The 26,206-nt window shown below is 43.3% G+C and overlaps 1 protein-coding gene across 2 annotated transcripts in view; it reads right to left on the reverse strand.

Moving 5' to 3' along the window:
• Positions 1 to 1,756: 1,756 nt before the first annotated feature.
• Positions 1,757 to 26,206, reverse strand: part of LOC110528078 (heat shock 70 kDa protein 12A) — a 49,219-nt gene continuing 24,769 nt past the window's right edge. Inside the window, exons 4-12 of one of the 2 annotated variants that reach the window (XM_036983876.2) lie at positions 23,532 to 23,718; positions 23,055 to 23,159; positions 22,277 to 22,393; positions 17,966 to 18,137; positions 14,883 to 14,969; positions 13,921 to 14,025; positions 12,027 to 12,285; positions 8,690 to 8,793; positions 1,757 to 6,375 (exon numbers count right to left, since the gene is read on the reverse strand). In XM_036983876.2, the coding sequence (XP_036839771.1) occupies positions 5,744 to 6,375; positions 8,690 to 8,793; positions 12,027 to 12,285; positions 13,921 to 14,025; positions 14,883 to 14,969; positions 17,966 to 18,137; positions 22,277 to 22,393; positions 23,055 to 23,159; positions 23,532 to 23,718 (1,768 nt within the window). In that variant the 3' untranslated portion in view covers positions 1,757 to 5,743. The remainder of the gene's footprint in view (positions 6,376 to 8,689; positions 8,794 to 12,026; positions 12,286 to 13,920; positions 14,026 to 14,882; positions 14,970 to 17,965; positions 18,138 to 22,276; positions 22,394 to 23,054; positions 23,160 to 23,531; positions 23,719 to 26,206) is intronic. The other variant, XM_036983878.2, reaches the window with a different exon arrangement.

Raw genomic sequence — 26,206 nt, forward strand, 5'->3', positions numbered from 1 at the left:
TCTCGGGTCTTTCTAACACTGGATTCTGTTACTGTAATTGGAGCTGGAATATATTACAGTCTGGATGGGCCTCACAGTCTAGACAGCTCCATTCCTCTCATGTACACAGTTTGTTAGTGTGTGTGTGTGTGTGTGTGTGTGTGTGTGTGTGTGTGTGTGTGTGTGTGTGTGTGTGTGTGTGGGAAGGGAGGGAGGTTACCCAAACAGACCCCTCATCAACATTCAGTGACACTCATCTCATAGATAAGTGTGTCTGCTAACCAAACAAATATTAATGAAATCAAATAATGGCTAGGAAATCTGACAGAGGAAAGAAAACGTATCGAGCTCCCACTTTTCCTCTGCATTATGTTATTGGTAGACGAGCACACACAGCACCAAACCTCACTGCTTCTCTGACAGAGAATATGAGTGTGTAAGAGTATGTGAGAGTGTGTGGGAGGGATCACACCAGCAACTGAAGGGCCTACTTCGAGAGATTTACCCCTTGAAATTGCCGTAGCAACTGCCCTACTTTCCAGCCATTTTGGGGGCAACCAGCGCACCTATCTAGCGCCCACACCCTCCCCATCCCCCTCTCACACATCCACCAACTAAAAACATCCTTGCCCTGTGTGGGGTTGAGAGCCTCTCCACTAACACTCCTGTTAGAATAACACACTCGCTCCTAAATGCACACGGTGATTGAATAAGAAGTGCCTGTGTTTAGTTTCATATTCAGCTTGTTGGATCATTAGCAAGGGTGCTTGAGGCTAACTACAATTTAGCATAGGACTTACAGTATAATCCAAAACTATGTACATGTGAATTGAATAATGGCACAGCAGTACAAGTAGAGAATAGCACAGTGAGGCTGGTTTGAAGCCAGAGCTTATTTCACAACTTCTGTTATCAAACCCGGGACAAATTGTACCAATCATCGTTGTACTACAGGAGTACTACATAAGGCACTCCAAAGCCATTAGGTCTAATAGACACTGGCAGCCAGAGGACAATATGGAGCCATGTCTCCATAACGTCACAACTTGACACAGTGCACGTCAATTAGTCTTGGATTTCAACAAAAACAGCTGGAGCTTAATCTTGATCTACTGTTCTTTCTCCCTATAAACTCTTCTGGACTGGGTGGAGAGATCAGAAACAGATGAGCACCAACATTTGAAATAATTTAGAGCTCTTATTATCATGGAGATATAGACCACTGAGTTGGAACTGTCTCAAAAACAGGTACAGTTGGTGAAGCAGGGTATCACTACACACAGTACAAGATATTCCATAATTTCAATGCTATTACGCGTCTCAGGTACTGTAGTTTCTAAAAATATCCACTGGAGAGCAGTGTTGCTTTTCAGATATTCTCGTTTTTGGCTCCCGAGGGCACAGATCCAAATTGGCCACACCCATTTAAAGATCTGCAGCTGTGTTGGACTTTCCTCATCAAATATTCCTAACACTGAAGAGAATACATAGACAAATAAAATGAGCTTGAATTGGATTTCCAAACTATTGATTTATTGCAGAATACATTGTAGCTGTTTCCAATATTAGTGATAAAACACATTTGACTGGTTACAGACACTGCACTGGCAATATGTAAAAGCTTTATATAGTCTGTTTTCTGCCTTTCGTCCTGTTATTTATGTGTGAAGGGTTGTCATATGTGTTTTTGATGTGCATCATGTACTGTATGTCATAAAACCAGCATGCCCTCGGGCTGTCATGACACCAGAAGCTAATAACAACAGGTCGTCAGATATTCTTTGAAATACACCTACATTTTATTGGATGACAGTTTGGCTGTGGATACAACACATTTGAGTTAAAATGGTAAGAGCAGGAGACTTGTAACTCAACAGTAGAAAAATCACATGTGCGTCAACCCAAAGAGAAACTGAAAAATGTGTGATTTGTGAAACATTAAGTAAGAATGTCAAATTTGGCAGAATAGTGAAGTCACTTGTTCTACAACAAGCACAGAATCAAGTAGCAGTGAACGTGTATGTCCTGTAATATTGTAAAATCTAGATTAAGAGTTAAGCACTTTCTATTTTGGTATGCAGAAGCTAGCTACAATTATGCTACTTAATTGCCTATCCACCCATTCAACTCCAGATTCATAAATTACCATAGAATTCAACATATTTACTCTCTTTAGCGTGCCAGTTGTCATCTTCTTCTGCATTATAAACTACATACAATGCAAACTTTAGCTAAACATACAATTCTGACATAGCTTTGAGTACACAGTAAAGCAACTACATACAGCATCTTGTGCATTACAATATACTGGCGGCTGCACAAAATACATGGTATTTATCAAAGTAGAAATACATGAAAGAAACAAAATGATGTATTTTTATTTCCTTCAACTTAGTAGTCATACATTGACCTCCATATAATGGTGGAGATGGGGAAGGTGCAGCTAGATTAACATGACATATAGATTAATATGATATTAGTTATTAGGATGGAGAAAGCACTGCAGGGCTTTCCATAGATTGAACAGATTTGCTCTGATAACAGTGGGTGAGATGAGTGATTGGGACATGTACAAATGTTGCCTTCACAGTTAATGGTTCATTTGTCATTGCATCTGGATTTGAAAAGGCCACACTTTTCTCCACACATGGTGGTGTAACATTATCACCACACCTAAACCTCAAACCTAAAAAAGTGTTGTTAGAAATGATGTTTTCTCACCATTCGTAAAGAGTTACTCATGCAAAACGTGCATTGCAGGAGAGTGCCATAGGCAGCATCATAGATCAAAGCTTGTGCACTTTTTCACATCAACAAATCAACGGGAGACCAACCTAAATTCAGAGTTTTCCGTGAAGATCTCATTTAAATGAGTTTTAAACCCCTTAGTGTAGGGTTCTCATAGAGGAACACTGAAGAAAGACCATAAACCTTCAAATAAGGTTATCCTGCATTGTCTGCGCTATAACTTGCAAAGCTATTAATTGTATCTTTATTTTTCATTGAACAAGGTTATAGATTTTCACAATCTTTAAATATCAAGTTGTTTTTATTTAGCTGTTTCCTTCCATCGATACTTGATTTAGGGGATAATGCTTTCAACAGCAGCTTCCAGTAGCTGCAGCCTTGAAGCAAATTTAAAATGGAAGCACAACACAAAAATGTTTGACGGTTGTGTTAAATCGTGGTAAGGAACAACACCTTGTAATTGCAAGGTGTTATTGCTCTTGTATTACTATTGTTTGGGAGAGAAGGGCAGAGATTTGGAACTGTCACTTTATATTATTTGCAGGGTGGTTGAAGGATAGTTTTGAATTGGCAATTACTGTCATTAGAAAGAGCCAACAAAGATTTACTATCGATCATTTGAATGTAGAATACAGGTTTTTCATAAACCAGAATGCAGGTTTTTCATAAACCAAACCCATTTAAAAAATGTAATCTAAACTAAATACAAATTGACAGTTGCACAGCAAACAAAATGATTTACCCACATGGAAATATCTGTAGCACGTATGCATGAGGCTGCAGATGTAGGATCTTAATTTGAGTCAATTTGTCAAATAATCCAGCAGCAACAGGAAATGTAAATTATTATGTGGATTATAATTAATGGACATTTTTTGTAGGGTATGATACATTTTAAATTAGGGCAAATCGAGTCTGAAATGTTAAAGTGGAAATTACAAACTTTATAGAAGCCTTTTTAAACTTTGAATATACTACAAATTTGCACTTCCTGCTGTGCAGGAAAATTCTCATCAACAAAAGAGGGATCAAATTAAGATCCTACATCGGTAGTGAAAGAAACGTAATTGCTCTTTCATCAGCGCATGACTCTGTAGACTGCTACTGTGAACCACTAATCATACTATGGGTTAGGGAAGTTCTGTGGGAGGGGAAATCTTTGTCCTGTTTGGTTTTGTCACTTGTTTCTTGTCCATGTGTACCTGTCTTACCAATATCAATAAAAACATTTAATAAAATTAAAAAATTAAAAAGGGTTTTCCCAACCCAAAGAAACTACATGTTCCATAACAATAACCACTCATGTTTTAAGGGCAAAGGTATTCAAGTTTCTTTTTTCAATCGCAGAGCAACACACAGGCAACGTTCACTTTCACTCATTGTTGATGAATATGCCATTCAAATTCTGCCTTGACACATGCCATGCATGGCTGGTGAGAATAATGAAATAAGGTGTCTGCGTGAAAGCACACACTCTCTGTTCTAAAGCTGCTAAAATAATAACGCAAAAAATCTGTACAATATTTAAATACTGTATTTACAGGAATAAACATATTTTCAATGTAATCTTTCCTTTTTAAGGGCCTGCAATTGTACAGAAATCTCCGGAATATGAAATATTCAAAAAGGAAATTAAGTGGCTTTTTGTCCTCCGTTGAATCATAAGCATAACAAATGAAGGCAACAACAAAGCACAAAGCACATGGCAATGGTTATATTCAAATCAGTTTGCAGGTTCAGCTAGCAGCATTGTCAACTCTGCCACTTTTCACATTCAAGGATATATATTTGGCTGTGGATCAGCGCAACATATTAACCAGTGAGGTGGATTTTTACGTTGTTTGTGAGAAATTAATGTCTTTAGCCTGGTGTCTAAACAGATGGCTGTTAGTCTCTCTATATTTCCAACACAGATTTGTTCGCAGTACACAATAAACCATTAAACATATATTGTTGACAGGATAGGAGACTGTCTGACTAAATTTGACCAAACATTTTTAAAGCTAATGCACCAAGTTTGTTTTCGTATGGTAATAGAACTCCTTTTTATGACATCTTGGGCCGACCCACAGGAGACGGTAGAGATAAATACAGATTCGAAAGCTACCCTGTTAAGCACGTGTCAAACTTATTCCACGGAGGGACGAGTGTCTGCGGGATTTCGCTCCACCCTTGTACTTGATGGATTAATCAAGGTCACTAGTTAGTAAGGAACTCCCCTCACCGGGTTATCTAGGTCTTAATTGAAAGGAAAAACCAAAAACCTGCACACACTCGGCCCTCCGTGGAATGAGTTTGACACCCCTGCTGTAACGTTTTACTGTTGAAAACGGATCAAATGGATTGTTTTTGTTGGAGAACCACTGCCTTCCCTCGTAATCTCAGGTGGTCTCCAACCATGACTCACAACTCTGGTCTGATGAGTAGGTTAAGTATCTGAATGCTAGTGTATATAACTGCATGTTCATGGAAGCCCCAGGGGTTTGGTTTTAAATGTCTTAATAATCATAGGAGTTATGAAAAGACAGTCCCATGAGCCAGGGTTGAAGAGGACACTGAGGTTTGTGCAGCATTGTGTCATAGCATGATGTTGTCGCTGTAAGAGGAGTACTACAGTATCCACTACAGTATCCATCTACCATGACCTAAAACAGCTACAGCACACAACTACAGATAACACACAATGAACCCTGAAACAAGGCTGCATGTATCAGTAGCAATATCTGCAAGTCTGTGTAAATCTCTAGAGCAGAGCACATCAATATAGCCTGCATTTAAGACTAGACACAGTACATACACAGATGGTAGAAAACCTGAGAGCTTGTTTGTTTCTGACCAAGGAGTTAGCTAAAGCAGAAACAAACTAGCACTTATCATGCTACAGGGAATTTGAACAGGCCTAAAGATCAATATACTGCTACAGAATTCTAGCCACTGTCCTCTGGTTCATTGTGTGCTGTGCTGCTGGAGATTTCACTTCCTATGACATTTTGACCCTCTGGTTCTGTCACCCTATTTACTGAGCGAGGAAATCGATGCTAGCCTTGACAGTACGCGAGGTGGCCACGTCCACCGCCATGGCCCGGATCTCCGTGTCCCCGAACTGCAAGTGCGTCTGGATCTCACGGCGTGCAGCGCTGGTTTCCGTACCAGTCACATCCAACCGCAGCGTGCCGCACTTCCTCACGCCCGGCTCGCTAATGAAGCCCACGCCCTCCTTCTCCGAGCAGTAGATGTGGATGATGATGACCTGCTGGCTGGGCTTGGCAGGCGTGTAGCTGCGCTTCACCGTCTCGCCCAGGGCCACGGACTGGTCGCACACAATGAAGGTGTCGAAGACATCGGTGCACCAGCGCGTGCCGTCCTTCACCAGCATCTTGTCAGGTGGGTGCTTGCCCTCTACGTAGCGGTTGAGGACGCCCACGCCGTAGGTGAGGGGCGAGCGGCGCACCTTGATGACGCTGGGGTCCAGGCCAAAGAGGACGGCTCCCTTGAGGATGGTGAGGCCCACGTCGTGGGGGATGATGATGCGACTGCGGCCATGCAGCATGTTCTGCACCGCCTGCTGCAGCAGCGGCGACTCAGCGAAGCCGCCCACCAGGAACAGGAACTTGATGTCACACACCTCCGGCTTATCAAAGAGGTCAGCTGAAAGGAAGAGTTATTATTCAACAGGAGTTCTACTCTACAGTATGTGAAGTAAAATGTCAATTTTCTGCAGGCATTAGCAGATGTGTTATGCCATTAGTAACTCCATTAAAAACCTCTTCAACAAACAAGTTGTTTACTCTAGGAATTAAGTAATGTGACCCACTTCTTACTCTCTGTCCAAAACCACTGCATACATTATTGTAGTAGGTTGGTTTATTCTAGGTGGGGGTACTGGGAAGACTGCTCAATGTACAGTGAGAGGAACACTTAGGGGTACAGTGTGCACTCCCCAAATGACTCTTCGGGATCTCAACTCCTTTGAGCTTGGAATGGGATGGGCATGCTTTCAATTAAGCCTGGGTGGGAAGCTCACATGCTGTATGGAGATGATCCAAACTGAAAACATAATCATGCTTTATTCATCTAGGTCAGTTGAGATATGTCTCTTTTTCAAGACAGCAGCAGGACCAATAGATTAGATTAGCATTAGATAGGCTGCAGTATTTCTAAACCTTAGATTTGCGAGTTACAAGGAAACATTGGGAACCTCAGCCATTTTGATTGTAAGTTCAGAAACCTCAGCTCATAAAAATGGATGACTGACACCCTTTCACTCACGCTGATTTGCCTTTCAGGTTTCAACCCTTGCAGGCAAACACATTGACAGCTTCCTACTGTATAATCATCACAGGCTACATCTCTCAGACACTACAGTACAGTCGTGGCCAAAAGTTTTGAGAATGACACAAATATTAATTTCCACAAAGTTTGCTGCTTCAGGGTCTTTAGATATTTTTGTCAGATGTTACTATGGAATACTGAAGTATAATTACAAGCATTTCATAAGTGTCAAAGGCTTTTATTGGCAATTACATGAGGTTGATGCAAAGAGTCACTATTTGCAGTGTTGACCCTGCTTTTTCAAGACCTCTGCAATCCGCCCTGGCATGCTGTCAATTAACTTCTGGGCCACATCCTGACTGATGGCAGCCCATTCTTGCATAATCAATGCTTGGAGTTTGTCAGAATTTGTGGGGTGTTGTTTACCCACCCGCCTCTTGAGGATTGACCACAAGTTCTCAATGGGATTAATGTCTGGCGAGTTTCCTGGCCATGGACCCAAAATATTGTGATGTTTTGTTCCCCGAGCCATCATGCTGGAAAAGGCACTGTTTGTCACCAAATTGTTCCTGGATGTTTGGAAGAAGTTGCTCTCAGAGGATGTGTTGGTACCATTCTTTATTCATGGCTTTGTTCTTAGGCAAAATTGTGAGTGAGCCCCACTCCCTTGGCTGAGAAGCAACCCCACACATGAATGGTCTCAGGATGCTTTACTGTTGGCATGACACAGGACTGATGGTAGCGCTCACCTTGTCTTCTCCTGACAAGCTTTTTTCCGGATGCCCCAAACAATCAGAAAGGGGATTCATCAGAGAAAATTACTTTACTCCAGTCCTCAGCAGTCCAATCCCTGTACCTTTTGCAGAATATCAGTCTGTCCCCAATGTTTTTCCTGGAGAGAAGTGGCTTCTTTGCTGCCCTTCTTGACACCAGGCCATCCTCCAAAAGTCTTTGCCTCAACGTGCGTGCAGATGCACTCACACCTGCCTGCTGCCATTCCTGAGCAAGCTCTGTACTGGTGGTGCCCCGATCCCGCAGCTAAATCAACTTTAGGAGACGGTTCTGGCGCTTTCTGGACTTTCTTGGGCGCCCTGAAGCCTTTGTCACAACAATTGAACCGCTCTCCTTGAAGTTCTTGATGATCCGATAAATTGTTGATTTAGGTGCAATCTTATTGGCAGCAATATCCTTGCCTGTGAAGCCCTTTTTGTGCAAAGCAATGATAACGGCACATGTTTCCTTGCAGGTAACCATGGTTGGCAGAGGAAAAACAATGATTCTAAGCACCACCCTCCTTTTGAAGCTTCCAGTCTGTTATTCAAACTCAATCAGCACGACAGAGTGATCTCCAGCCTTGTCCTCGTCAACACTCATATCTGTGTTAACGAGAGAATCACTGACATGATGTCAGCTGGTCCTTTTGTAGAAGGGCTGAAATGCAGTGGAAATGTTTTTTGGGGATTCAGTTCATTTGCATGGCAAAGAGGGACTTTGCAATTAATTGCAATTCATCTGATCACTCTTCATAACATTCTGGAGTATAGACAAATTGCCATCATACAAACGGAGGCAGCAGACTTTGTGAAAATTCATATTTGTGTAATTCTCAAAACTTTTGGCGACCACTGTATATGTAGTCCCTCAGTGTTTAACAAAAATGGGGTTTGTATTAGTAAGAGCTGCTACTCACTGAGGTGCTGAATGATGTGGTCTATTGTGGGCTTGAAGAGGGCATTCATGGCATCAGGGTTCATTCTCAGCATGCCCTGGGAGGACCACTTCACAAAATCCACACTGCAGAGACAAGAGAGGAGAGATAAGCATGCCATTATTGACCCTGCTCTGATTACCAGTAGATTGGTAGGCAACTGTAAAAGCACTGATACAATGCACCATGAACCAGTCTTCCTTCTCTGTCAGTACAGTATGTGACCTGATGTCTTTAGGAAACAAAACCTTTTTTACAGTCCCCTGAATGGATATAGGGAAATCACTGTGTCTTCCACTACGTTTTACCCCTTGTGCTTGGTATATTATCTATATGGAGATTTAACACAGTGAGCTCTCTATGGAATTCATTGGTGACCCGTTTCAGGAAGCTGGGCATATGTCACATGTCCCTACTTCACAGGAGAGACATTTGAACATATGTGTCCTTGCTACTGAGGCTTTTATGAAAGATATGTTAGCCAAGGAGAACTGCAAAAGTGTTGCTACTGCTCTCAACAACATTGCTGCCCTGAATTTCAGTGGGAAAAAGTTGTGTTGGACTACTTTCTGTGCACCGTCAGTGTGAACCGGAATGACTTGACACAACAGGCCAAACAACAGTTCATCCATGTATATGGGAAAGAGTCAGCTATTATATGTTTCTAATTTAGTCAGAAAGTCGTTTTAATTGGATGTTAAAGCATACTTTAACTCCCAAGTAAGAAAACATTCAAGGGCCATTTTCTCAAAGGTGGGGTTGCAGCTTTATCAACTTTCAAAGCAGAATTACTTTCCCATTGTTCCTCAAATGCAGTGTATGATATACCATGTGGTGGCTCTGAGTATCTTATTTTATCCAGTGTAAAAAAACACTATTTAAAATGTTGTTAAATAAGACCCAAATTGAGCTGGTGGGTTACATTTGTCTGTAGGAGAACAATGGATAAGTGGTGTCTGCCTCAATACAGCAGCTCACGTGAGTTTCTTTCATGAGACGAGTGTTTTTTTTAAATATATGTACTGTATACTCCTTCCCCTCACTCTGCTCTTGTTGTAACATTTTATTTAAACTTTATTTAACTAGGCAAGTCAGATAAGAACAAATTCTTATTTACGACAGCCTACCCCAGCCAAACCCTAACCTGGATGACGCTGGGCCAATTGTGCACCGCCCTATGGGACTCCCAATCACGGCTGGTTGTGATACAGCCTGGAATCGAACCGGGGTCTGTAGTGACACCTCTCGCACTGAGATGCAGTGCCTTAGACGGCTGCGCCACTCAAGAACCCAATTAACATATCTTATAGGAGTGTATAGAATCCATCTGGTATCGTTTGAGTTTTCTACCAGGTGTTTGTGAGTGTGTGTGCTTGCCAGTGCACACATACACACACTCTTTCACACAAAGGCTTCTCCAGCAGAGTGAGACAGTCATAACTGTAAATAATTTGGTCTGAGTCAGAGGGCCCACAGGACCACTGGAGGCTCAGGTTTCGGGAATCTGAATGTCTTTAAGGGTCCCATGATTTTAATAAGAGATGAAAATCTGTACGCATGCAAGACATGACTGTTAACACCCAGACTACAGGGTGGTATCAACGTGAGATACTAGTCTAGTGTACGTACAATACACTAGACTAGTGTAAGTAGCTGACTAAGTATTCTCACTCAGGTTCATTCAGTTCAAATTATTTCAGCCAAGACACAAGTCTGAAATGCTTTCTTCATGCCTACACACTGTAGTATGGATAGTAGTTGTTTTACCCAAATTAATGTTTGGTGCAGTATTGTGCACTGAATTCATAAAAAATGACTGAATAACATTCAAATAAAGCTTGCTTACATAAAGACCCTGTATCACTCTGATATCACTCTCTAGTCTGGCTGAGTATAGAGAACCCTGCTGTCTGTTAATGAGCTGACTGAGGTAGTGGAGGGGGAAAGGTGGTGAATTCTGAATTCCCTGGTATATAATGGAAAATATATTGTAATATGTCGCAAGTTGGTCATTAAATGTTTCTGTGATGAAAATGAAATCTGTGCAGAGGAAGCTTGTGTGTATTCACATGGATACATACACCAAGTAAACATGCACTGAGTGTACAAAGCATCACTTCCTAATAGTGAGTTTCTTCCTAAGAATGAGCTTAAAAATCATTCTTTAACTTGTCTCCTCCCCTTTATCTACACTGAGTTTATTTTTGAGTTTATTTTTACAGGGACAGTGCAAATTAATAAACGTTTCTGTAAAAGTACTGGTGTATCCAACCGGCTAATTTTCCACCGCAATCCCTGGGCAGGTTATTAAAAACAATTACAATACAGACAAACAATGAGCAGTGAGCACATGCAGAGCAACATAGAACAAGCAACACGTAGCACACAGATAGGTTCCTCTAACACGAAAAGCAACAAAACAAAATGCATAAAAGCAACAGTGTTTCCACATCTCACAAGCTACAGACAACATGGAAAGCGGCAATACACAGTTAGGGATTATGTTCACAACTCTGATTGGCCTTTAGCCATGTCTTCAAGTTTTTTATGAAGGTGCGATTGGTGGTGCAGTTGTGTGTCTGATGGAAGTGTGTTCCCGACATGGGAAGCTCTCACAGAGAAAGCAGATTGACTAAAGGTGCTCTTCCTTAACGGAACTATTCAGTCACCTCTCATGGCAGACCTTGTGGATCTGCTGCCATGGGTTTGGGTTTTCTGTTTAACAAAAGTACTAAGTGGAGGGAGAGTCAGGCCATTTTAGGATCTTGAATACAAGACATGCGTAGGTGTATTCCACAAGATTTTCCCAACTCAGGAGCTCATGCTTTCTGAGGATATAACAGTGATGATGGCTATTGGGCTTCCTATCAAGCACTATGAGAGCCTGTTTGCAGACAGACTGAATGGCTTTTAATGTTGTACAGCAAGCTTGGGCCCAACTGGTCAAGTAGTATGTTAAGTGGGGGAGTATCAAAAGATTTGAAGTACAGTTTTGCTACCTCTGTAATCAAATAAATTCATAGGAATTGGAAATTAGCTTGGTTGAATATGGTTATTTGAGTTACCTTTTTCACCTGCTTCCGGCTGTTGAAGTGGATTTAGCACATGACATCAGTCTATGTCATGGAAAGAGCAGGTGTTCCTATTTTTTGTACCCTCAGTGTATATTACATCTGACAGCTAGGACATATCATTTAGACACATGCTTGGGTAATAGGGTATTCACTCAATAGGGAGTTGATTGAGCTCTAGACTTTCGGTGTGCGCGGTATCCTGTACCAGTCCTCTAACCCTTCTCCCTAATCACACACACACTCACTTGCTCTTGCGCAGGGCGTGTTCCACACTGTGACCTCTGAACTTCTTGTAGTAGTCGATGAAGGAGAAGGGCAGGTTGATGTTCAGGGGGTTGGTCCTGTCCGGGGCCGCCGCCCGTTTCCTGGACTCAAACGCGATCATCAGATCCACCCAGGCAGCCGGCCGCTTAATCTTAAACTGGTCGATGAAGTCGGGCCCGAAGATCTTACACAGGAGCTTCTCAAACTCATAGTCAATACCAATGGAGCCATAAGGACCGCCTGAGAAGGCGAAAATGAGTGTCGGTCAATAACAGCTCAAATGACTCAAGAGTCCATGGAACTCATAGAGTTGGTTGCATGGACCCTGATTAAGCCTCCCGCTACACTTCTGCTATGAAAGGATTTTTTAGTCTAGGGGTCCAAGCATCCACCCCACAATGCAATATAACAGCCAGAATAATGTGATTGTTGTTGTGTTGAGGACACTGCCTTGATCCATCTCAGTGTAACATGCATACAGCAAGAGCTGCTACAGTGCCTTGCGAAAGTATTCGGCCCCCTTGAACTTTGCGACCTTTTGCCACATTTCAGGCTTCAAACATAAAGATATAAAACTGTATTTTTTTGTGAAGAATCAACAACAAGTGGGACACAATCATGAAGTGGAATGACATTTATTGGATATTTCAAACTTTTTTAACAAATCAAAAACTGAAAAATTGGGCGTGCAAAATTATTCAGCCCCTTTACTTTCAGTGCAGCAAACTCTCTCCAGAAGTTCAGTGAGGATCTCTGAATGATCCAATGTTGACCGAAATGACTAATGATGATAAATACAATCCACCTGTGTGTAATCAAGTCTCTGTATAAATGCACCTGCACTGTGATAGTCTCAGAGGTCCGTCAAAAGCGCAGAGAGCATCATGAAGAACAAGGAACACACCAGGCAGGTCCGAGATACTGTTGTGAAGAAGTTTAAAGCCGGATTTGGATACAAAAAGATTTCCCAAGCTTTAAACATCCCAAGGAGCACTGTGCAAGCGATAATATTGAAATGGAAGGAGTATCAGACCACTGCAAATCTACCAAGACCTGGCCGTCCCTCTAAACTTTCAGCTCATACAAGGAGAAGACTGATCAGAGATGCAGCCAAGAGGCCCATGATCACTCTGGATGAACTGCAGAGATCTACAGCTGAGGTGGGAGACTCTGTCCATAGGACAACAATCAGTCGTATATTGCACAAATCTAGCCTTTATGGAAGAGTGGCAAGAAGAAAGCCATTTCTTAAAGATATCCATAAAAAGTGTCGTTTAAAGTTTGCCACAAGCCACCTGGGAGACACACCAAACATGTGGAAGAAGGTGCTCTGGTCAGATGAAACCAAAATTGAACTTTTTGGCAACAATGCAAAACGTTATGTTTGGCGTAAAAGCAACACAGCTGAACACACCATCCCCACTGTCAAACATGGTGGTGGCAGCATCATGGTTTGGGCCTGCTTTTCTTCAGCAGGGACAGGGAAGATGGTTAAAATTGAAATGCTCTCCATCCAACCTCACTGAGCTCGAGCTGTTTTCAGTCTCTCGATGTGCAAAACTGATAGAGACATACCCCAAGCGACTTACAGCTGTAATCGCAGAAAAAGGTGGCGCTACAAAGTATTAACTTAAGGGGGCTGAATAATTTTGCACGCCCAATTTTTCAGTTTTTGATTTGTTAAAAAAGTTTGAAATATCCAATAAATGTCGTTCCACTTCATGATTGTGTCCCACTTGTTGTTGATTCTTCACAAAAAAATACAGTTTTATATCTTTATGTTTGAAGCCTGAAATGTGGCAAAAGGTCGCAAAGTTCAAGGGGACCGAATACTTTTGCAAGGCACTGTATATGAGCATTGAGCAGTCTCTGTACCTGAGGCCTTATAGAGCTCCTTGAGATGTCCCTCGGGGAGCTGTATCTGATGGACCGTGAGGTCAACCGTTCCGCCACCACAGTCAACCACCACATAGGTGTCACCTGGCGACACGGAGCGAGAGAAATGTCATTGGAGGACAAGGGGCAGAAGACTATAGCGGTAGCCAATAGCGCCTCTGAAGCATGACTTCTAACATTTTCCTCTAAAAGCAGCTTCTGTTTTTGGGACACACTCAGAGGATGTTGAACACGAGTAGTCATGATACTGTCAAGCCCTAAAATCCCAAGTGGGTACTAGCGACCTAGATACAGTGTAGCTACTATACTGTATCAGGGGCATGGAGGAGGGAGATAGAAGACAAACCAATTGCTATACTGGATTACAGTCCTTTCATACAGTGAATAACTTATATTAGCACCATGCCCACACTGTCACAGTGGTCAGTAATCACTATGTGGTCATTTAAACCAGTGATTCCCAACATTTTTTGCTTACTGTAGCACCAACTGAATTTTGCTCTGCCTGGAGTACCCCTGAAGTACCCCTTCATGTGCATTTTACCAGTAAACATATGGTCTCATAAGTCTTTTCAAGTACCCCCTGTGGATAGGCCAAGTACCCCCAGGTGTCCAAGTACCCCTGGTTGGGAACCACTGATGTAAACAACCATATGATCCCTGACATGTCAACATCCAGCCAAACCTACAGGAAGCATTTGATTAGTAGAGAAAAGTAACCGATTAGACCGTAAACGCATGAGGTTATAAGCAAAAATTAGAAAGACATTAAGTATAGAAGATCCCCCCCCACTCAATAGTGTAAAGTTGTTGTTTTTTAGGTTAGTGAATAACCAGCACAATGCATGATCAGCAGTATAAGAAACAGCAAGAGCAAATAATGTAGAGAGAGGAAGGAGGGAGAGAGAAACTGAAGCGTAAAAGAGAGAAAGAGACTCTACCTTCTTCCAGCTCCGACCAAAGCTCCCCTATGACATTTTCCACCAAAAAGGTGCGGCTCTGCCGTTTGCTCCGGACAGGCTCCTTGGCTGGTTATTGACAGAGAGAGAATGACCGAGTGTGAGAAGGGTGAAAGCGCTTTGGTGAAGCTGTGTGGGTCATACAATGTAAGTCAAGCAACAGGATGAGAGGGTTACATGATGTCTAGATGTGAAGTCAGCGATAGAACTCTAGACTATGGCTTCACTGCAGGTACCCATCTCAGAGATTCTAGGTTGACAGTTTCTAGTGTTTCAATTCAAGTACTCATATTGAAACTGTGCTTTATCAGTGTGTCGCTGATGAAATAGTATTCCTACACAGGGAAAAAATGTGTTAGTTGCAAAGGGATGAAAGAACAAGGACATTTTACATGCAATGTTCAAAACTGGAGAATGCTCTTATGATCAGTACTTATGGGCTAATGATGGGATTAATCACATACGGACCTTGTAATCACTGGCTGAAAACACGAAGAGACAGTAGTAGTAGCATGACCACAGCGATCAAGACGTCAGAAGGACATTTCCTCCAACAGAGGGGAAACACAAAGAGGAAGGAGGAATTTTCTACTCCTATTAGCTCTCCGGAAGACGTGAGAGTGGGGTCGATCTATGGCACCATTACCTCTTCCATCAACATGTCAAAACACAGACAACAAAATGAAGAAATAAACTTCCAGGAACGCTGTGAGTTAGCGATGGTGGAAGCTGCTCGAGTAGAGGGGCAGCCATTATGGGAAAGTTCATGTAAGGAGGAAACAGCAGCAGCTGGACAGAGAGTACACTTCTCTTCCAACACAAAAAGAGTTGTAACATTCTGTTGGAAACCCCAGCATTAGACTTGGGGATATTGACTTGCACCCTCTTCTTTTTTTCCGACCTCTCTCTGACCTCTGCATTGCTACTGGAGGCAAGGCGCTAGGCCTACACACAATCTGACTATTCATCACAGGGTTTATTTCAAACCAACTTAATATTCCATAATTATTATTAGTAAATGATATATCCGTTGGATGGCGCTACATTGACCTCACTAGTTCTGAAATCCTGTATGTGGCCTTGGGACACATTGAGCACCATTTTGGACAACAAACTAAGCATTTTACAGGAATGTAGAGATATACAGGAAACATACAACATCCATTACAGAGTCTATAAAGGAAAAACATAGGAACCCATCTGCTCCAAAGAGACACCAATAGCCTTCAGCTGTGTTACAGCATGCGGTTAGAGCGTTGTAAACCATGATGGAGGCAGTGACCATTCCATCAATGCAATGATCTTCATCCAAGAACCACAAGGCAACAAGTGCCCAGCTAAAGAGCGAATACTGTTTTCTTATTGTTGCACTGAGTATTCAGAAATCAACAATAATTGTCTATACAGTACAGTAAATCATCTCTCATCTCAGTTCTTATTAAAAGACAGTATACCATGTACACTGTTGTCTTACAGAGTTTCCTCTACTGAATGTGTGGGTGAATCCTATTGAATTCAAACGAAAGCTGCAGTACTACTATAACAAGTGAATCACATTCAGGGAATATGTTAGACAGATGGTAGAAATGATATGTTTGTCATAAAATACTTGGCATTCAAGGACTGGAGCATATAGTTTTGAATTGACACCTTGGATAAATGTCAGCCTCTCACCAGGGTCACAGACAACTGGAAGAATGGATTCAATCAGGGGCGTCATGAACCCCAAAAATGTAGCTGTCTGTATCCTCCTGACTGGAGGTTATTTTTCTTTTTTAAAGGACAGGTGGTTATTTTTTTCTCTGCATCTCTGCTAAAATCTGGGTAAAGGATTGAAAGGATTGGGAGTCTTCAGTACGTTTCGTAATTGCTTCCTTTTTTTTGTGTGCATGCCAGCTAAGACTCGATGGATAGCCTGAAATGTAGTAGTTATGAGGTTGAGAGACTGGGAATGTATCCAGGCTAAAGACAACTTAATAAAATTGCTAGGTGGCTAGTAGTATTACAGAGAAAGACAGAAAAAAGAAGAAAATAATATTGTTCATTTTTAAACAGGAAAAATCTGAGGGGGCACGTGCCCCTGTGACGTCAATTGAACCAATATAGGTGTAATACACATTCTCCCTGCCGATGAGCTGTTGAACTAAAAGAAAGGGGAGATGAATAATTGCCATGCATGCAAGTGAATGCTACTGTGAGTGGCATTCAGTCATATCCCCAGTCAATAGCGTAGAGAGATAGGACTGAAGGTCACCAAGCTTCTAAATCTCTGGTTTAGATCATCTGTGGAGAACAAAAAACTCTTTCCCGAAACAAAAAAGAGTGATGAGTGAGAGAGAGGAAAGGCTTGAGGGAGTCATTTGCTATTGCTGATTCGCATGCTGTCAAATTAGATTGGATGTCATTGGATAATATGGACCAGTTCTAAGGTGGCATTATTTACTGTTTTAATGACCTTCTGTACAATCAGATATCAGTATATTTGCCATGTTAAATCCTGAATACAAAAAGTAATTGAAATACAAAGTACATAGGCCAAATTTCCCATAGTATTCAATGGAATTTTAGGAAAAAGAAGCAAAGGCAAATAGACAGGGAGTGTGACTATTAGAAATTTGCCCATGCATTTTTAGTGTCTGAATATGACAATAAAAGTGATGTTAGGGCTGAGGATATTGTCACATACATGTTTTCCGTTGAAAGGAAATGTATGTTTACGATTAATTAAAGGCACTGGTTGTTTGACGGTTAGCATAAACTTACAATGCCACAATAAAAAAAAACTACAATATCACTGTAGTAATCTGTGACCTGACTTCAGTGGAAAGATGGTTCTCCCCTGCCAACCAGTTATCCAGACTGAACTCAACAGATTTAAACACTTTTGGAATGATAAGCATGCTTGTCAACCAATAACCAATCTATAGTTCAATATTAATTTGAGAGGCACATACTGTATGAAATCGGCACATGGGGATGCAAAATGTTATTATGGTACATGATTGGGATGCTCAATGTGATGCTCATATTGTTATTGGCCTGTGGGGTCGCAGGGTGGGATTTACCCTGGGTCATCCCTGCCCCCACGTTCTCATTGGGGCTGAAACCATTCTGGGTGGTCTTGGTGCCAATGTCAATCATCTGGTGGAGGCGGAGCTTGCGGCAGTAGATGGAGGCTGCCTCAGGCTCAAGGGAAATGATCAGCTGCTCTGGGGTGTCACGGGGAACCAAGCCAGCCTAGAGGAAAGCAGAGCACAGACAGGAAATACAAGACATCTGCTTTTTCCTTAACAGGATCCAAATAAAACTAGCATTGTGAATAACTGTCCTAGTAAGTTGCTGTGGTCAACGCTCATTGCTAAGTATTCAGGGTATGCTAAGGATTTAAGATAACTCCAAATAGGAAGTAAGACAATATGGCCATCAGTACTCAAATAATTAATTTTGTAAAAGCAAATATACTGTCTACATACACTTATACAATACTGTGTAAATACCATCTATAGCTGGAACCATTTAACACAACCATAATTAAGATAAAACAATCTAGTTCACTACTAAATGATAAATAGCTTTTAGGAAAGTATGGGGATCTGGGCAAGCCACAGATTTGAACAGGAAAATACTCAGTGATTAATCATACGATCCTAACATACAAGGAATTTCCAAAAGCTATTACATTTCCTCAAGCAACCACTGATTTTGCAGCATTCGAACATCAGAGACAAATGAGACCTATCGATCAACAGAACAATGGAGACCTATCGATCAACAGAAAAATGGAGACCTATCAATCAACAGAACAATGGAGACCTATCAATCAACAGAACAATGGAGACCTATCAATCAACAGAACAATGGAGACCTATCGATCAACAGAACAATGGAGACCTATCGATCAACAGAACAATGGAGACCTATCGATCAACAGAACAATGGAGACCTATCGATCAACAGAAAAATGGAGACCTATCAATCAACAGAAAAATGGAGACCTATCAATCAACAGAACAATGGAGACCTATCGATCAACAGAAAAATGGAGACCTATCGATCAACAGAACAATGGAGACCTATCGATCAACAGAAAAATGGAGACCTATCGATCAACAGAACAATGGACACCTATCGATCAACAGAACAATGGAGACCTATCGATCAACAGAACAATGGAGATCTATCGATCAACAGAAAAATGGAGACCTATCAATCAACAGAACAATGGACACCTATCAATCAACAGAACAATGGACACCTATCGATCAACAGAACAATGGAGACCTATCGATCAACAGAAAAATGGAGACCTATCAATCAACAGAACAATGGAGACCTATCGATCAACAGAAAAATGGAGACCTATCGATCAACAGAAAAATGGAGACCTATCAATCAACAGAAAAATGGAGACCTATCGATCAACAGAAAAATGGAGACCTATCAATCAACAGAACAATGGACACCTATCGATCAACAGAACAATGGAGACCTATCGATCAACAGAACAATGGAGACCTATCGATCAACAGAACAATGGAGACTTATCGATCAACAGAACAATGGACACCTATCGATCAACAGAACAATGGAGACCTATCGATCAACAGAACAATGGAGACCTATCGATCAACAGAACAATGGAGACCTATCGATCAACAGAACAATGGAGACCTATCAAACAGCAGAACAATGGAGACTTATCGATCAACAGAACAATGGAAGCCAATCAATGAACACATGCTGTGCAAGCTGGTTTGTGTTTCTATCCACAATACACACAGAAAAAGACAGACTACGTATAAAATCTGAGCATTGCATCACATCCCTCCGCTCTGTGAGATCTTGTTGTGGCGGAGGAGAGGGAGGAGGAAAGTTGAAGAGGGAGGAGTAAGGGTAAGGGAGAAGTGTGCCTGCTTCCCCCAGTGCCAATAATAAATTATAAAGCCAGAGGATGCTGAGTCACTGCAGATACGCAGCCTCCCCCACCACCACTGCCATCCCCCCGAACATCCTCCCCCTCTTACTGTACCTCAATCCCCACTGCAGATATCAAGTGGTCAAGCCATCTACAAAGCCTCTCTCCTTTCCGTCTCACATCTCTCCTTCGCCATCTCCCTCTATATCTCTCCCCCCTCCCTTCTCCCTCTCTCTCCCCCTTCCTTCTCCCTCTCCCCCCCCTCCCTTCTCCCTCCCCCTTCCTTCTCCCTCTCTCTCCCCACTCCCTTCTCCCTCTCTCTCCCCCCTTCCTTCTCCCTCTCTCTCTCTCCCCCCTTCCTTCTCCCTCTCTCTCCCTCCTCCCTTCTCCCTCTCTCTCCCCCCTCCCTTCTCCCTCCTCCCTCTCTCTCCCCCCTCCCTTCTCCCTCTCTCTCCCCAGCCCATCTTCTTTGTTCACTGCAGAGGGGAGGGTGGTGTCTCTGTCCGGTGCTTCAGCCTCAGACAGACTGACACACCCATTCCACTGGGCCCAGACGTCATTTCAATGTCTAGCTCTGATTTACATTTGCAGTCCACTAACGTGAATTCAATGTGAAATCAACAAAACATGTCACCATGTCATTGGATTTAGGTTAGAAGTTGGGTTAAAAAAAATACCAAACTCATTTAGCAGATGCTCTTATCCAGTGAGTGCATACATTTTCCCTTACGTTGATGACTTTTTGCAAATCCAATCAGTTTTCCAAGTTGTTTTAACGTCACCAAGTATCATTTTTGTTGTTGAAATGACGTGGAAACGTTGATTCAACCAGTTTTTGCCCGGTGGGATTTGACATTCTCCCATGTACTATACCCCCCCCCCCCGTCCCCCCCCGTCCCTCTGCACACACCCATTCCTCCAGGCCTCTGCCCTGACATTCCTCTACAGTCTACACAGAGTACCACACCTATACCACCATGTGCTCATCATACAGCTCTGGAGCTCCCTCCCACCACTCTTCTCCTCTGGGGTGGGGGGAACAAACAACCCTGCTTGTGTCACTATGCTGTGATGCTGTGAGCTGGCATGTCTGTATCGAGGAATAGTATACACTGGAGTTTCACTATACTGTCTAATGATCTGTAGTACCAAGCGATTTGTCATAATATTTATTCTCACAGTCTATTGATAATTCTCACAATAGCCACTTCATTCTCTGCCTCTATTCTCATCCTCAGTATGCACCCACTACCTGCTATCCCTTGTCCCACTGTCCTATCCTCATATTATTTCTCTCTCTTGGGACGACTCATAGTGATGAAGTAATCCCTTTCCATGTTGGCTCCCTCCAGCGCTCCTCCCTCTCCTCTACCGCAGTTGTGGACCAGTCTGTCTGCCCCCGTGCAGGAGAGAGGGAGGAGGGTGGTCTGCCCCCATGCAGGAGAGAGGGAGGAGGGTGGTCTGCCCCCATGCAGGAGAGAGGGAGGAGGGTGGTCTGCCCCCATGCAGGAGAGAGGGAGGAGGGTGGTCTGCCCCCATGCAGGAGAAAGTGAGGAGTATGGTCTGCCCCCATGCAGGAGATAGGGAGGAGTGTGCTCTGCCCCCATGCAGGAGAGAGGGAGGAGTGTGGTCTGTCCCCATGCAGGAGAGAGGGAGGAGGGAGGAGTGTGGTCTGTCCCCATGCAGGAGAGAGGGAGGAGTGTGGTCTGTCCCCATGCAGGAGAGAGGGAGGAGTGTGGTCTGTCCCCATGCAGGAGAGAGGGAGGAGTGTGGTCTGTCCCCATGCAGGAGAGAGGGAGGAGTGTGGTCTGTCCCCATGCAGGAGAGAGGGAGGAGTGTGGTCTGCCCCATTCAGGAGAGAGGGAGGAGTGTGGTCTTCCCCCATGCAGGAGAGAGGGAGGAGTGTGGTCTGCCCCCATGCAGGAGAGAGGGAGGAGTGTCGTCTGTCCCCATGCAGGAGAGAGGGAGGAGTGTGGTCTGCCTCCATGCAGGAGAGAGGGAAGAGTGTGGTCTGCCTCCATGCAGGAGAGAGGGACGAGTGTGGTCTGCCCCCATGCAGGAGAGAGGGAGGATGGTGGTCTTCCACTGCAGCCCCAGAGCAGTCACCCACCTCTCTCCTATCTGCAATATATCACAGCAGCGACAAAGCTAATCTTTCCCTGTCATCACTTTCTCTCCCAAGTACCTGCAGTACCTTTGTCAAACGACAGATGGCTTTCCTGTTAAGAGCCAGTGGTGAGACTATGCGGGAGCATCATTTACACTGAGGGGGATAGATGGTTTGATCTGCAACAACATTGTCGTTTGAAATGTTGAGAGCAGAATACGGCAGACAGACAGTTTTTCGAATTGAATATTTGACTGTGTGTCTGTGTGTGTATATGCATGAGCGTACGTGCCTCTCTGTGTGATTGCATGCGAGTGAACATGGGCGCGTGTTGATTGACAGGGGCCCACCCACCTTGTAGGCTGCCTCCCTCATGAACTGCTTGGCTGGCATTTTCCAGATGGCTGGCACTGTGATGACCCATCTGATGTTTGTGTTGTCAAACTCTGCACCCGCCTGGTCACTTAACTCCTGCACGGGATCACATCAAACATGGTATCTGTTTTCCCTGACACACCATAACATCAGCACTATCACTGAGTATTAAGAGCTATTTCTAATTCATAACAGATACATGTATTCAATATACACTGAGTGTACAAAACATGAGCTAAGCTATGATTATTGATGTCACTTGTTAAATCAGCTTCAATCAGTGTAGATGAAGTGGAGGAGACAGGTTAAAGAAGGATTTCTAAGTCTTGAGACAATTGAGAGATGGTGTATGTGTGCCATTCAGAGGGTGAATGGGCAAGACAAAATATTGAAGTTCCTTTGAACAGGGTATGGTAGTAGGTGCCAGGTGCACCAGTTTGAGTGTGTCAAGAACTGCAACACTGCTGGGTTTCTCACGCTCAACAGTTTCCCTTGTGCATCAAGAATGGTCCACCACCCAAAGTACATACAGCCAACTTGACACAACTGTGGGAAGCATTGGAATCAACATGGGCCAGCATCACCGTGGAACGCTTTCGACACATTGTAGAGTCCATGCCCTGATGAATTGAGTACTGTTCTGAGGGCAAAAGTGGGTGCAACTCAATATTAGGAAGGTGTTCCTAATGTTTTGTACACTCAGTGTATCGTTTTGCATAAAATATATACCGTGCAGTAGAACCTGTTAATACTTTACCTTAAGTGCTTGTTCCTTGAAGAACGCCAGAGCATATGCAAAAATATCAATAGCTTTTACTCGCTTCCCATTGGCTGCATGGAGTTCTGTGTCTATGGAGAGATTCTGATTGGGGGAAAGAAATGATGACAGAGAAAACAAACGTTCCATGTTATCGTAAGATTTTAATTGAAACACCAAACAGACATCTACTGATAAACACTAAGACAGATTGAGCCAACATACTTGAATAGCCTTATCCAAATCATGTCCAGTCATAATTCTATGGTGAAATATGTGCAATAACACTAGCCTGAGCAAATAGTTACTGGCTGTGTTACCTCCTACTTTGCACAGAACACAGAACTTCAAGAGCTTGCTGCAAAGTCATCTCAGGGCAGCCAAGCTGCCAGCCCTGCACAAGGGCAGACAGTAATAAGGGAAGTGTGTGTGTGTGTGTGTGTGTGTGTGTGTGTGTGTGTGCATGTATGTCTTTACCGCAGTGGTGTGGAGTTTCATTTTGAACTTCTCCAGGTAGAGCCAGTGCTTGGACTCGGTTGGATCCAGGTCATGGTAAAAGTCACGTGCTGCGTAGCCGAAACTATGGAACTTCCTGTCCGGGGTCAGGAGGATGGTGGTAGGCGTCTTCTGATTGGATACTCCGGGGTCGCCGCCCTCCCAGCGTCTAGGAAAGACCACAAAACATTTAAACCAATGAACAACTGAGTTATGGCAGCTAATTGATCCATTTTTCTACAAAAAGCATATTTCGGCATCTTGTGCTTTATTAGGGGGACATTCTCCAATTTGGTTGTGGGTGGGCCTCTATCTTTAATCTATTTACTTTTTATCTTAGTTTCATCTATCTTTAATCTGTTGAAACCACCAGACAGTTCCCTGCAGTGCATTTTCTCTATTTGTGTCAAATGGCTCAATATGTCTGAATAAGGCAGAATGCATTTAAAAGCATTAATGAATCCTGTCAACATTACAAACCTTAACAAAACTGTCTGCAGACAACAGACACATCTAAGGTCAATCACACAAACTAAAGTAGTGTGTCCTCATCAGTCCCTCGTTGTCAGTCATTAATGGCTTTCTGAACCTCAAGTCAAATCAAATCCAATTTTATTTGTCACATGCTTCATAAACAACAGGTGTGGACGAACAGTGAAATCCTTACTTACAGGCCCTTCCCAACAATGCAGAGAGAAAGAAAAGAGAGAAATAATACAAAAGCAATAACACATAATAATACAAGTAATAATAAATACACAATGAGTAGTGATAACTTGACTATATACACGGGATACCAGTGCTGAGTCGAGGGGTACGAGGTAATTGAGGTAGATATGTACATATAACTGGAAATAAAGTGACGAGGCAACAGGATAGATAATAAACAGTAGCAGATAGTTAAATAGTTAACCAAAAAGCTACCCGGACTAACTATTTATCAGTCTTATGGCTTGGGGGTAGAAGCTGTTCAGGGTCCTGTTGGTTCCAGACTTGGTGCCGTGTGGTATGACAGGCAGCTCAGCCCCAGTTATGTACTGGGCCGTACACACTACCCTCTGTAGTGCCTTATGCCAAGCAGTTGCCATACCAAGCGGTGATGCAGCCAGTCAAGATGCTCTCAATGGTGCAGCTGTATACTTTTTTGAGGATCTGAGAGCCCATGCCAAATCTTTACAGAATCCTGAATGGGAAGAGGTGTTATCGTGCCCTCTTCACGATTGTGTTGTTGTGTGTGGACCATGATAGATCCTTAGTGATGTGAACACAGAGGAACTTGAATCTCTCAACCCGCTCCACTACAGCCCTGTCAATGTGGATGGGGGCGTGCTCGGTCCTCAGTTTCCTGTAGTCCACGATCAGCTCCTTTGCCTTGCTAACATTGAGGGAGAGGTTGTTGTCCTGGCACCACACTGCCAGGTCTCTGACCTCTTCCCTATAGGCTGTCTCATCGTCATTGGCTATCAGGCTTACTACCGTTGAGTCGGAGTTGTGTGTGGCCACGCAGTCGTGGGTGAACAAGGAGAACCGGAAGTGACTAAGCAGGCGCCCCTGAGGGGCCCCCGTGTTGAGGGTCAGCGTGACAGATGTGTTGTTGTCTACTCTCACCACCTGGGTGCGGTCGGTCAAGAAGTCCAGGATCCAGTTGCAGAAGGAGGTGTTCAGTCCCAGGGTCCTTAGCTTAGTAATGAGCTTAGTTAGAGTGATGAGTTGAACACTGAGCTGTACTCAATTAATAGCATTCTCACATAGGTGTTCCTCTTGTCCAGGTGGGAGAGGGCAGTGTGGAGTGCAATAGAGATTGCATCATCTGTGGATCTGTTGGGGGTGTATGCAATTTGGAGTGGGTCCAGGGTGTCTGGGATGATGGTGTTGATGTGAGCCATTTCAAAGCATTTCATGGCTACAAATGTGAGTGCTACGGGGTGATAGTCATTTAGACAGGTTACCTTGGCGTTCTTGGGCACAGGGACAATGATGGTCTACTTGAAACGTAGGTATTACAGACTGGGTCAGGGAGAGGTTGAAAATATCAGGGAAAAGACACTTGCCAGCTGGTCAGCGCATGCTCGGAGTACGCGTCCTGGTAATCCGTCTGGTCCTGCGGCCTTGTGAATGTTAATCTGTTTAAAGGTCTTACTCACATCAGCTACAGAGTGCGTGATCACAAAGTCGTCTGGAACAGCTGGTGTGCTCATGCATGATTCAGTGTTGTTTACCTTGAAGCAAGCATAGACGTCATTTAGCTCATCTGGTAGGGTCACGTCACAGGGCAGCTTGCGTGTGGGTTTCCCTTTGTAATCCATGACAGTTTGAAAGCCCTGCCACATCCGACGAGTTTCCAATCCGACTTAGTAGGGTTCAGGCTTAGTCCTCTATTGATGCTTTGCCTGTTTGATGGATCGTCAGAGGTCATAGTGGGATTTCTTATAAACTTATCGATTAGTGTCCCGCTTCTTGAAAGAGGTAGCTCTAGCCTTTAGTTCAGTGTGGATGTTGCCTGTAATCCATGGCTTCTGGTTGAGATATGTACTTACGGTCCCTGTGTGGACGACGTCATTGATGCACTTATTAATGAAGCTGGTGACTGATGTAGTAAACTTCTCAATGCCATCGGATGAATCCCGGAACATATTCCAGTCTATGCTAGTGAAACA

Source organism: Oncorhynchus mykiss, chromosome 1, assembly GCF_057628025.1.
Source record: "Oncorhynchus mykiss isolate SJ-2025 chromosome 1, ASM5762802v1, whole genome shotgun sequence".
NCBI lineage: Eukaryota > Metazoa > Chordata > Actinopteri > Salmoniformes > Salmonidae > Oncorhynchus > Oncorhynchus mykiss.